Source organism: Epinephelus lanceolatus, chromosome 5 (assembly GCF_041903045.1).
Source record: "Epinephelus lanceolatus isolate andai-2023 chromosome 5, ASM4190304v1, whole genome shotgun sequence".
Taxonomy (NCBI): Eukaryota; Metazoa; Chordata; class Actinopteri; order Perciformes; family Serranidae; genus Epinephelus; species Epinephelus lanceolatus.
This window is the reverse complement of record NC_135738.1, coordinates 21,024,319-21,036,655: the sequence shown is the minus strand read 5'-3', so window position 1 is coordinate 21,036,655 and position 12,337 is coordinate 21,024,319. Positions and strand designations below refer to the sequence as shown.

Sequence of the window (12,337 nt, the reverse complement as noted above, 5' to 3'; positions counted from 1 at the left end):
ACACGGACTCATTACAAACATTTATTTAAGACAACGGTGAGAATAATGCTTTGAACAAACTCATCTGCAAACGTCTAAGCAAATTATACAAAATTAAAACATGACTTGAGGTGAAAGTCTTGAAGGTTCACAGTGATTCAAACACTATGACATGGGGACATCTCGAGCAGCGAAACAGAACTACATAAATGCCTGTACAGCTTCACTTACACACAATAAAAACAACATTCATCAGGGTAAAAATCACTCTGCTAATAATAAATGTGTCATAATAATGACTCTACTGTAAACCTATATACACGTGGCTGGCACTGTTGACAGTAAAACCTTTTATAAATGTCTTTGTCATTTGCTGGTTTCGCAAAGTAAAAATAGAAAATCTACCAGTCACTAACTTCACTTTTTTTCAAACCAGGAAAGTGGATAATGAAGATAATAAATACCCAATTTAATTACTCACAATGGAAGTTTGAAATAATCTAATGGACACTTAAATTAAGCGAGGTCTTTCGCATAACCACAATCTCATTTGTGTACAAACTAGAAAAGCCAAAGACAGATGTGTCAAAGACGATTAGCACTTAAAATAAAACATCTACAGGATGTTGCACCATGGCTACAGTCAGTCCCTAATTATGCACTGTGCAGCTATCAAGTGACAAAGAATGTTTAGCTGACCTCGTTACAAAAAAATATCCTGTCCAACTTCATTCCTGAGGAGGCCCGGCAGATATTTAAGACTCATCGGCCTGTTGTTGGCGAGTAAAAAAAAATAGACAGTTGAGAGATAAAACAATTAAAAAAAATGATTGCACTCAGTGATGTGACCAAAAGCAAAATTGACACCTCGGCATTTGTGTGGCGGAACTAGTCTTCGATTTTCAGCCAGCCTTTTTTATAATCTATCAGTAGCTCTAGGTAGTACTTCCACTCTGGCTCGCTGTCATACCTGACCTCAAATATAGTCTTTAGAGGGTTGGTGTGGGCCTCATGGATACGCAGCACTTCCCCTCTGTACCACACCTCTGACTTGTCGTCTTCTTCATACAGATGGCGAATCCTTTTACCCACAAGGTCTGGGTAGTACAACCTCATGGCCCTCCGAGCCCTCTGGACAGCCGAGCGCAGCACCCAGCGCCTCCTGTGCTCGGCGCTGTGGCAGGCGGACAAGTAGGGGCAGTATTTGATCTTTAAGAGCGATCTGTGTTTTCTTTTCGAAGAGCTGCGGAGAGGTCTTAATGCGTGAGAGAAGCTTCCTGTTCTCTGCCACCTGTGGGTTACTTTGGGCCTGTGAAGGTCCCGTTCACTGCTCACTTCTCCCTCCTTATCATCAGTCTGTGAGAGGGAAGGTTCAGCAAACGTCCCTGAGTCTGAGATTGCTTGGTAGCAGGCCTTTTTTCTGTCTAGTCCTTCGCTAAACATCCTCCTCAGTTTGAGAATCATGCCTGAGCAGCTCTTGGATCTACCTGGAGATTTGGCTCTTACAGGCTGCAGGCTGGAGTATTCCTCTGCTTCCGTGTCACTGCGAGATGGATGGAGATTGTCCAAGGTTAAAGGGCACATCCATGAATTCTCAGAGGTTGTGCTAAGGGGAATGAGCAAAGAATCCTGCTCCGCAACCAAACAGTCACTGCCTCCATTATCCGTCCCCTCACACTGATGTCCACTCCAGTTCTCCTCACTAAGTGCATTCAGCTTGCCTTCACTTACAGTCGTCTCTGCGTCATCTGCCTCATCCTCATCTGACAAACTGTTGCTCAAAAACAAACGCCTCGAACTGCTCTTAATCCTGCCCATTGTTCTATTCCTGATCAAATCTGATTTTGTCTCCTGGTCCTCCTCATGTCTCTGTGGGTGTGACTCTGAGGGCGAGGCTTGTGAGGCAGTGATGTCTGAAAGTACTGGAGTCCTGCAGCTGATGGTCTCGTAACCTTCATCTTTTTCTCCGTCCACAGGAACGTCCACATCTAATCCTGCAATACAAGGAATACGGCAATCAAGAGAGGTCAAATGAATACCAGAAATAAAAATGAGGTTGTTAACAAAATGGGAAGGCAAGTTAAAGAGGTTATAGAATTGATTTAGTAATCAGGGAGGGATCATATCCAAGTGGACGTTCAGGATTTATGACACACACAAAAAACAAATAAAATAAATGCATTCACTTTGTTTCCCAACAGATGGTTCCCAAAAAGCAAACCAGCAACCACAAAGTCCAACACCTCCATACAGGTTGACAAATCAATGCTCCCATAGCGCTTACTCAGCACACAAGAACAATGAGAAGCTATTCTATTAATATCAGCAGACCGGGTGATTGGACAGCATGATCCTCAACCATGAAACACCCTTTTAAACACAGACAGAATGGAAGGCTGTGGGAGTAAACACGAAGGCTGGGAAAACAGTCAGCTGCTAGAAGGGGTGCTATCAGTCAGGGATAAAACAGCGGTGAGGCCAGAGTGAGACAAGGGAAATGTTCAATACCAAAGTCAAGTGCTCCCAAATCATGTGAACTGTTAATAAAGTCAGCAGTGAACGGAAACTCGATTAAACTCAATTCGGTTAGAAAATGCATGTGCCAAATACAATAATAGCTGTCGAAGGACACAAAGTTAAAAGGTGATTTAAAGGACATCTGGTGATAGTTTATATGTTAGTAAAAAGTAAAACTTCTGCACACCTGTAGGAGGACAGGTGTGTCTGAGATGATCACGGGCTGACTTTAGTGGAACAAAGAACTTGCGCACAGTCTCCTACACTTTTAATTAGAAGAGATTTATTGAGAACAGAGACCTCCATCAGGTTAAAATAACCTCTTGAAGGTCTCTGTACCGAAACGTTCCCAGTTAAATCTCTTGAAACTGCATGTGTAGCAGACTGTGTGCCAGAGTTCTGTTATTGTCAACAAATCCCATGAATAGACGAGAACAAAAAATGAATTGTTCTGTGCAAACAAAGCCTGATGTAGCTGATTTAAAACACACAAGCGATCCAAACCACTGCACTGGATGACATGCTCCTTCATAATGATGAACATCAGCACTGTAGTTTGAGTCAACCCCATGTGCACCATACTGAAGCCAAATATACTCACGAGTTCACCAAACACTGATGTAGTGGGGGTATACGCACAGGATATACCCACCTCTTTTTCTGTCTGCTTATATCTAATCGATTAGAATATATGGAGAAGTATACCCACTTCCTCCACCTAGTCATACACCCACCTCATCAACTACCACTACACCACTGACACCAAATGTGCAACTGGAAATAATCCAAACAAATCCAATATTTATAACAATTGTAAAAACTACAGTGTCTGGCAGTTTTAGCAAATCATGGAGCCTCTTAAAAAACGAAATATATTTCTGATTACAAACTGTAAAGCTCTGACTCACCACTGTGGGTACTACGCTCAGGTAGGATGGCCTGCTCTGTCATTAGTGCACCTTTAAGGCAAATCTTGGACTGCTCCAATTCTAGCTATATGTCTTTATCACACAGATAAGTGCCAGATAGTACTCTGTGTGTTTTCAGGACTTTATGCCGTCTGTTCCAAATGCTCATACAGATATTGGAAAAAGGGTATTTGTGTATTCTGCAGCCTCTGCACACAATATGTTGCAACTCAATGAATCGTCTTGTTAAATACTTTTTTGTAACGTTGCTGATTTATATGTTGAAAAGCATAGATTACAGTAAACACGTACTTTGTTATTTCTGTTTTTTGATGCTTCTGAATCTAAAATTAAAAAGAATTGGAGGCGGATTTCTCAAGATGCCACATTCTATATTTACCTGGTTATGAAACTAACTCTTAATTTCTCTAGAAATCTGAATTTCCGGAGCTTGTTATTTAGTTCCTTTTAATTTAGTCTCTTTTGTGTTTTCTGATCTGTAACTATTTTTATTTATGCTGCTGCCTGTCTCGGCCAGGTCTCCCTTAAAAAAAGAGAATCTTAATCTCAGTGGGACTCTCCTGGTTAAATGAAGGGTACATAAATAAATTAAATATTTGTGACCCTTTGTTTTGTTTTTAAATAGTATTTAGTAGGAACAAATGGGCTTGTGGCTGAGATCCACATACAGGCTGGGGAAGTCAGAAAGTACCAAGAGACAGAAACACATTGTTGGTTTTGGTCTTTTCATGGGAATAGTTGACAATAACAAAAATATAGAATATTGCTGACCTTATCTTTTAAACCCTGTTTTCCCACACAAGTTGTTTAGTCTCACTTCTCTTTAAGACTTAACCGCAGAGATGCAGGTTTTTTAACAGACCAGTTCCCTGGTCTGTTAAAAAATGATGATCACCATCTTCTGATCTGCTCAGAATGTGCCACAGTTAATCCCCCCGTGTGTGGAGCAGGCTGTCACTTCCTTCCTCCGGTAATGTGATCCAACAGCCTGCCTCACAATCTTTAAGGTCCAACAATACAGTCGAACAGAAATCATGAAGGAGAGCCTCATTTTTCCACAAATAACCCAGCTCCGTTCCCTCCACCCACCATAACAAGTGTGATGCAATCATGCAACTTCCTGTGATTAGTTACTGAAGGTTAGCAGAAAGGTGTCCTGCGTTCTAATCAGAAAAAGCAAAAGAGTAGTGAGATTGAGGGACAACATAAAAAACAAGTATACCTGGACTCTCTTTTGGACATCAGGTGAGGTTGATTCTGCAAAAAATAAATAATTTTATATTGAATATTTCTCGTTTATTGTGATTTGTTCTTCACAGAAGGGCCAAAAATGCAGAAAAATATGATCACTAAAGGCTGCATGAGGGAAAACCAAGATACAGTTAACAGTCAAAATACGATGCGTTATAAAAAAAAATCCAGAGGAATCAGTAAATCATGCCATCTATCCAATGGGGATTTCCAGAAATATGCGAGGAAAGGCAGGAAACTCTGTTGCTTGGGCAGTCATGTTGCACATATCACATGGTCAAACTAGAGGTATAATCTTTCTAAGTATTTGTGCATGGAACAAACATTTTCCTGAACCTCTATCTGAAACACTATCATAAGAACCATCTCAGTGAGTCTTATGATCTTTCAGAAAAAAAACAGTAGGAACCCTTATTACACCTACGTTTTACTTTTCGATCATGACTGAGGTGAAGAGCTACATTTTTATAGCTGCCTGACCGATTAAACTTTACTTAACTGACAACATGCATTGCAATCTTGCTCATGAAGAAGTGCTGTAGTTACTGAAAAAAATAACCTGTGTGATATTTATAAAAACATGCATGCCTGTGTATGCACGCCCCTAAAATAACTGTCCATTATTTGGTCATTTCCTGCCTCCTTCATGAGCATTTGTTTACTTCAGTGTTGGCCAAATGCATAGTTGCATCCAGCATTTCCCCATGAGGAGTAATTAACACAACTTATGCTTACTGAAACACCTCTAATTTGTCTGGCTTGATGACACTTAAAAAGGGACAAATTACCATAATGCCACCCCCAGAACAACATTCATTTGGAAAACAGATGGACGAAGGACTAAATTAAGATGTCTGTAACCGACATTACATAACTGCAATGCCTGTTTCCTTCATTTCTAATCACATAACACGATCTCAGTAACTCTGAAGTGAACACGCACTCACCCAAATGTTTGCAGACACAGGCGTGATACAGAAGGTTGACCACATCAGCGTAGATGTCAGGCAGGTGTTTGAGGGACATCAGTTTCCTGAGCCTGGAGGAGCAGGCTCGTTTATGGAGCTGGATGAGGATCTTTTCTTCGGAGAGCGTGGTGGGCCGCAGCTCCACTTTGTGCTCCTGCAGGACCTGGTCGATGAAGCTGCCCTGGACTGTTGGAAACAGCAGCTCCTTCACCACAAGCATGGGGAGGAACACCGCTCCCGTCCGCATGACATGTGGGAAAGGACAGCGCTCCTGGGTGGTGTACTCTCGCAACCTCTCCAGGACCTTATGGAGCGCTGACTTCATCTCCTCATTGAGCCACGCCTCCCGCGCTTTTACTCCCAACAAACAGGAAACTTTCTGGACTTTGGTTGAAGGAGATAACGGTTCAGTCAGTTCCAGCTGAGACAACCAGGTTCTGAGCTCCTGCTCTGAAGAGGCCGACACAATGTTGGATACCAGCTTGCAGAGGGAGCTGTGCAACTCAAAGAAGTGCTTGCGGACAGGGATTTGGAGCTCTAGGTTTGGTGTGAATTCAGTTATCCTCTTCGCAGGTGGCTTCTCTGAGGTTGGAACAGGGCTGGAAAGCTTTGCATCACGGAGAATTATATTGCAGGTGGAAAGTTTCAGACACTGAGGGGGAATGTTTTTGAAATTTCGTTTGCTCTCAGGTGGCTGAGGTGGAGTAATGGATTTGGGTTGCACTGTGACCACCTGTTTGTTCAGTGTGCATGCATCACCATGAGAAGATGAGTTCATCTGTGCAGCCACCTCACCAGGTTTGGACTCATGTGAAGTCTCTTTTTTATCTGCTAATGAGGGTTTACTTTCAAATTCATCAGGTTCACATTTCTTTATCACCACCATGGGCCCACTGCTGCATGAGCCGGTCTCTTCAAGCTCCTTTTTTATCGTTACTTTGCTGCAGTCCCTTTGACTAACAGGAGTCTCTGCAGACTTGTCTGTGTCTGATGGATCTGCCTTTTCCACTTTTATATTTTTGGATTCAAGCATTTCTACAGCAGGCTTCTTTGGTGGAGTATCTGTACAGATTTTTTTGGAAACCAGACAGACAACGGGCTGCTGTTCATCTCGATCTGGCCTTTTGTCTTTGAGATCTGGCTTGGTTTTGACTTCATGGTGCTGGGGTGACTGGACAGTCCTCTGAGGTACTCTGCCTGGAAATAACACTCCAGAGGCCTGCAGGTAGGCTTGGTAAGGTGCCAGACTGAAGACAGTGTCAATGACTGGCATGGGAGGAGAGTCGGTTTTATGTCCTAATTCTACTTTTCCCGTTTCCACCTTTTGTCGTTTCTTAATGAGTTCCACTTCATATACATCCCTATCCTCTTCTTTTATTTTGATGGGTGAAGATGAGTGAGAGATACTTCTCTTCAGACACGCTTTGAGAACAGCGTTGCCTGAACTGGACACAGGGTCCTTGTGTTTGTTTCCTGGTGAAACAGCAGGGGAATAAATAATTTTTCGGACATTTGCGCCATTAGGTACATCTGCGTGGATTTGATCTGAGCTGTGATGCGGAGACCGGGGCAGCCATGCTGCTGGGGAGACAGGAAGGCTTTTTGGCTGTTTCTGGGACACACAGGAGGAATGGTCCAGGATTCTGTCCATGTTCAACGCAGTCGGTGGAAGGACAGGTCGCTCTAAGTGCATGCTGGTGAGTGGGGGGAAAAATCTGTTTAATTGTATGCTGGATGGTGAGACGCTAGACTGACTTACACATCTAGTAGGACTGGTTTGGTCTATACGTAGGAGTGGTGAGGTGGTACGTGATTGGTCAACACGCAGGCTTGCGCTTGGTTTGTCCTTTTGTAGGCTGGCTGCAGAGGCCAACGGGTGCTCTGTGTATTGGCTGGATGGGGAAACATTAATGCGACTAGACTGCAAGCTTGGTGATGCACGTTGCCTTTTTAGGGGGGCTCTGATTTGGCTTGCATGTAAATGAAATCTTGGAACTGCATAATATGCGTAGTCAAAGCCTCTCATCAAGGCATGATTTGGCAATGTTTCAGTGCTGGGCAAAGGAATTTCACCATGAAGCGACTGAGGCACTATGTAATGCTCCCGGGGGGTTGAGAGTGTGTGTTTGAGAATAACAGGCACATCTTCTCTCTGCTTACTACCAATATCTTTACACTGTGTCCTGTTTTCTACCTCCACATTTGCCCGGGGATAGTAAAACATCGGGTGCTGTGTTAGCTGGCCATATTTGGACATGGGAGAATGTTCCTGATAAACCTCTGAGGTCATGTGCTCATATGTGGGATGGGAGGAGTATATGCTGGGGTAGCCTCTGGGGGAAGTCTGTAAACGCTGGCTCTGCTCACTTAGAGAACCAAACAGTGTGCGGGTCGGGGTGCAGGGGTAGCTGCTGTAGTTTGGGTCGATCACAGCAGGAAAAGTCCTTGCTCTACCTGGGCTGTAAGTCTCCACAGTCCTCTTTAGTGGTTCTGAGCTGGGCTCAAACTGTAAACCTTTCTGCTGCAGCAGTGTGTCTTGTGCTTTCCTCTGCACGGGCAGTCTGTCAGTGTAGTGAGCATCAGTCTGCATCCAATCATGCTCATATACAGTGTTTGGTATCCTCGGAGAGCCATGTTCCACACTGTATCTGTGTCCTAACATGCAACCCAGTTCATTACAGCAGGGGTTATGCATATAAACTGGCTTAGGAACTGCCAAGTAAACAGGGTTGTCAGATGTGGGAGATGATTTTTCACCTCTGTTTTTTTGTTTTCCAAGAGCCGCTGGTGCGGCAGCTGTAGGACTGCTGACCCCAGGACTTTTGGTGTATAATGTAAAGCCCTGTTTTACCGGGGCGTGATACAGAGAGGAAGAATGGCCTTCCTCTGAAGAATTGCTGTCTTGCCTGTAAATGATGTGGTTCGGGCCCTCCATGCCAGAGAGGTGACTCACAGGACTTCTGCCATCCAGTAGGGAGGTCTTTGAGTTGCTCCAAGGAGGAATGAATCCTGCTCCGTCCTTTCCTCTGGGATCATAAGCGAAGTAGGCCCCGCTGTACTGCAGTGCCTGCTTACCCAGAAAACCAGACATATTTGGTGGCTTTGACAGTCCTGTGGATGCTATGGTCCCGTCAAATAATGGCATCTTGCTTCGAAACACTGGGTCAACGACGGTGTGCATCGGCTGGCTGCTCATCATGTAGTAACTTTGTTATGGTGTTGCAATGATAAGGCTCCAGACCTACGAATATAAAATACAACAATTAGAAACTAGCATTCATTGATTAAAATCTGCGCGAGATTGGTTCAAATAATCTTTTTTTCTTGAATAAACTCCCACCTCAAACATCAGGCAGCACACCTCAAACCCAAACAGCTAGCACACATAAAGAAGTCATCATTAGATAACAACTAGCTGGAGGCATTTTATCAACTTTGGAGAATCTTGTGGCTTATCACATGTATGTCACATACACCCTTATCAGCCGGTGCACATAGGTGGAAGCATAACGCAACAAGCAGCAAAGAAGCAAAAATGTGTGAGGCCGATTCATAACTTGACACTTATGCAAGGAATACTAGTGAATCAGTTTCCTACAGATCAACAATGTGATAGTTGCCACATGTTGCAACAAACAAAACAGCTCTCATGATGAAGCCTCGAGCACAACCGGTTATGGTGTGATAAAACATTAACGTGTGATTGAGTCTTTACTTCAAGGCCACGTCTGTGAATAGAAAAAATGACAGCGGTACTGAAATACCGTGATACTGTATTTTTAGTCATATTTCATGTGTTTTTTTTTTTTCACGGCTCATTTCAGATGTCACAATCGTCATGTCACAACGAAGAGCTTCAGTCTCACTGTTATCAAACCAGAACTTATTATCGCCTGACGCCTGATCTGACATGCGCTTCTCATCTTGTGTTACTGTTCTGCGACTCAACACCACAGTGGGCTCTATGTTTCTGTTCTGCTTTCTCCTGCCACAAACCCTGAGTCATACCCCACTTCCTTTTTCCATACACTTCTCCCATGTAGGGCTGCAGCTAACAGTTATTTTCCCTTTCAGTTAATGTGCTGTTTTTTGTCAACAATTTTTTTTTTTAAAGAAGTGACCATCATAGTTTTCCAGTACTCATGGTGATTGAACCAACCATCCAAAGGCCACAAATATTTAGTTTAATATGATATTTAACAAAAAACACAACAGCAAATCCTCACACACTGCATCCAGTGAATCTGGATTAATCATTTCTGCACTGCTTTAATGGATGTTGTGCAATACTCTATTATACTACAAATGGGTGGAAACTAATATTTATGCTCAGTCTGATAAACCATGCTCGCAAATTAATTTCTATTTTTTTTTTAAAAAAAGTGGATTTTTTATGTTCTTTGACAGATATTTGCCCGTCACAGCTGAGCCACAAATACTCCATACACTGCTCTGCTTCTTATAATATGGACACACGTTCCTGTCAAGTTGGTCAAGACACTATAAATAAAATTAGACACACAGCACAAAGCTTTTCTTGTCCGACCATTAATCAGGATATTCAGTTTATTATCATTTAAGAGAGAGAAAAGCAGCAAATCCTTATGACTGAGAGCTGGAACTAATGTGTTTCGCATTTCAGCTTGAAAATTAACTTAAATGATTAATCAATTATCAGACTAGTTGCTGATTGATCAACAGATTATGTCAGCTTACATTTTATAAATAACTGTAGGCTTCTTTATTATCTATGAACACCTCATGGGAACTTCAACACCAGTGAGAATCATTAAATCATAATATTTATGCATGCTCCAATTCCTAACACCTGCTTTTCCAACAGGCCCTTGAATGCAACACAGCGCAACAACTTGTGCACATGCACTATCTGCCTGACACTGTCAGCTTGGTGTAGGAGGAGAAGGAAAGATGACCTCATCACGTGATAATTTATTATCAACACTTTATTTATCAAACTATGAGTCATCAGTTCATCTGAGAATATTTAGGCATGTTCATGTATTGTCACACATATAAAAATCTACAGACAAAGTGAAACATTTGAATATTGAATCTCAATAAGCTGTTTAAATGTTAGCCTACACCACAGCATCTGTAGGTGGTGTTACTAAATTTCTTTTCCCGCTTGTGGACAGTCATTTCCAGTGTACCCCCTAAAACTAACAGATCATAGTGCAAAACACCCCTGTTGTCTTTTGACAGGCAGCCAAATTCAGAGCATAACATCTGCCAATATATGTTGAAACAGCTGCATCAGATCCATTCAACACACAGCCTACATCTCACAAACATACTGTATATAAAAATGAAATGATGCCAATAATATCTCAGGCTGTGATGGGGGGGGGGGGGGGTGACATTAACACCAAACCCTCACTGCAGCCCCACACAGGCCTCATTAAAACCAAATCCAGGCTCAGACAACAGCACACAGACAGCCACGTAGTGCACACAGATGTTATCAGTTCATCCTGTTGACACCTTTCAGAGAAGTACAGAGCGATGGCCTATCTGCGTGTAGCGAGGAGGAGTGTGGTTTGTGTGCATGGAGGAAACTGTTCAGGGGGTTGTTTTCAACGGACTGAAAGCCGCACTCTGAAGTGTGAGTGCGTGTGTGTGTGTGTAGACTGTGTTGTGTGTGTGTGTCCGCACTCCCAGATGTGTAGGGCAAGGGTGATGGAGAGTGTGACTTCCGAAAGCAAACGGTCCAAACTGACAAGCTGATCTCCAAACACGTGGGAAAAGAGTGTAAAAAAAGTCACTTCTTTGTAGTCTGTGTAAAAGTTTTAGGCTATAATTGCCTCGATGATTAATTCAAGTCTGCAGGTCAGGACATGTTGGAAGGTGACAGCAGGTTCACGTGACAGAGTCTCAAAGTAACCAATAAAAATGACTCACATCCGAACTTAAAAACGGAACTTAGTGAGAAAATGCGTCTCTGTGCTTTTTTTTGGAGCTTCTGGGGCGCACATATGTCCTTATCAGGGGGGGGTTACATGAGAACACATGAGCCTTGTTGTCCAGCCAGCATGAACAGCCAGCTCAGTTTAACAAAACGCAAATAACATGAAAATAATCTGTGCGCTGGGGCTCGCTCACAGTGCGAGTCATTTCCATACAGGCTGCGAAAGCGTCGCAAACCACGGTAAAGCTAAAAACCACACTGTGGGCAAGAAAAACACAATTTCAAACCCGTGCGATGCTTTGGCTACATGAAATAGTTTCACAGTATGTCATGCTTTCATGGAAGAGACGCCCACGTGTGTTTCTGTTGGACCCGATTTGTTTGGATCATAACGTGTTGTTAATGTGGACACATGAAGACTGTAGCTGTTAATGTGCTGTCTTACCTCGCTGCTGTGTTGACAATCAATGATTTCCACAAAGACTCCATGAAACACAACTTGAGAGGGAGGAGGAGGAAAGGTCTCTGCGTGTTGTCCGTGGACCGGGTCAGTCCGGATGCGCTAAAAAATCCCACGAAATGAAATGAAGGCCTGCGTAAAGAGGGTTGGAGCGGCTCGGCCGAAGTCCACGCGGCTTTTAGAGAAGTTAACAAACTGAAGAAAAGACAAAAGGGAGGAGGATGGTCTTTGATCAATAGGCGGAGTCACACCCTACTGTCTATCCACGGCTTGTTTTCTGCCGTTTTTCCCGCTTGTCACTTTCTCA

At 43.1% G+C, this 12,337-nt stretch overlaps 1 protein-coding gene across 1 annotated transcript; it reads right to left on the bottom strand.

The window, feature by feature from the left end:
* Positions 1–7: 7 nt before the first annotated feature.
* Positions 8–12,309, bottom strand: c5h15orf39 (chromosome 5 C15orf39 homolog). Its single transcript, XM_033635921.2, has 3 exons — positions 12,016–12,309; positions 5,624–8,885; positions 8–1,973 (listed from the first exon to the last, which is right to left on the bottom strand). The coding sequence occupies exons 2-3, from the start codon at positions 8,841–8,843 to the stop codon at positions 868–870; spliced, it is 4,326 nt and encodes a 1,441-aa protein (XP_033491812.2). The 5' UTR covers positions 8,844–8,885; positions 12,016–12,309; the 3' UTR covers positions 8–867.
* Between the last annotated feature and the right edge of the window lie 28 nt (positions 12,310–12,337).

Excerpts from the sequence above, each read along its gene's own strand:
- c5h15orf39 (XM_033635921.2), bottom strand. The coding sequence starts at position 8,843 with ATGATGAGCAGCCAGCCGATGCACACCGTCGTTGACCCAGTGTTTCGA. Across the intron at positions 1,974-5,623 it reads CTGTGTCTGCAAACATTTGG|GATTAGATGTGGACGTTCCT; the intron begins GTGAGTGCGTGT and ends CTTGTATTGCAG.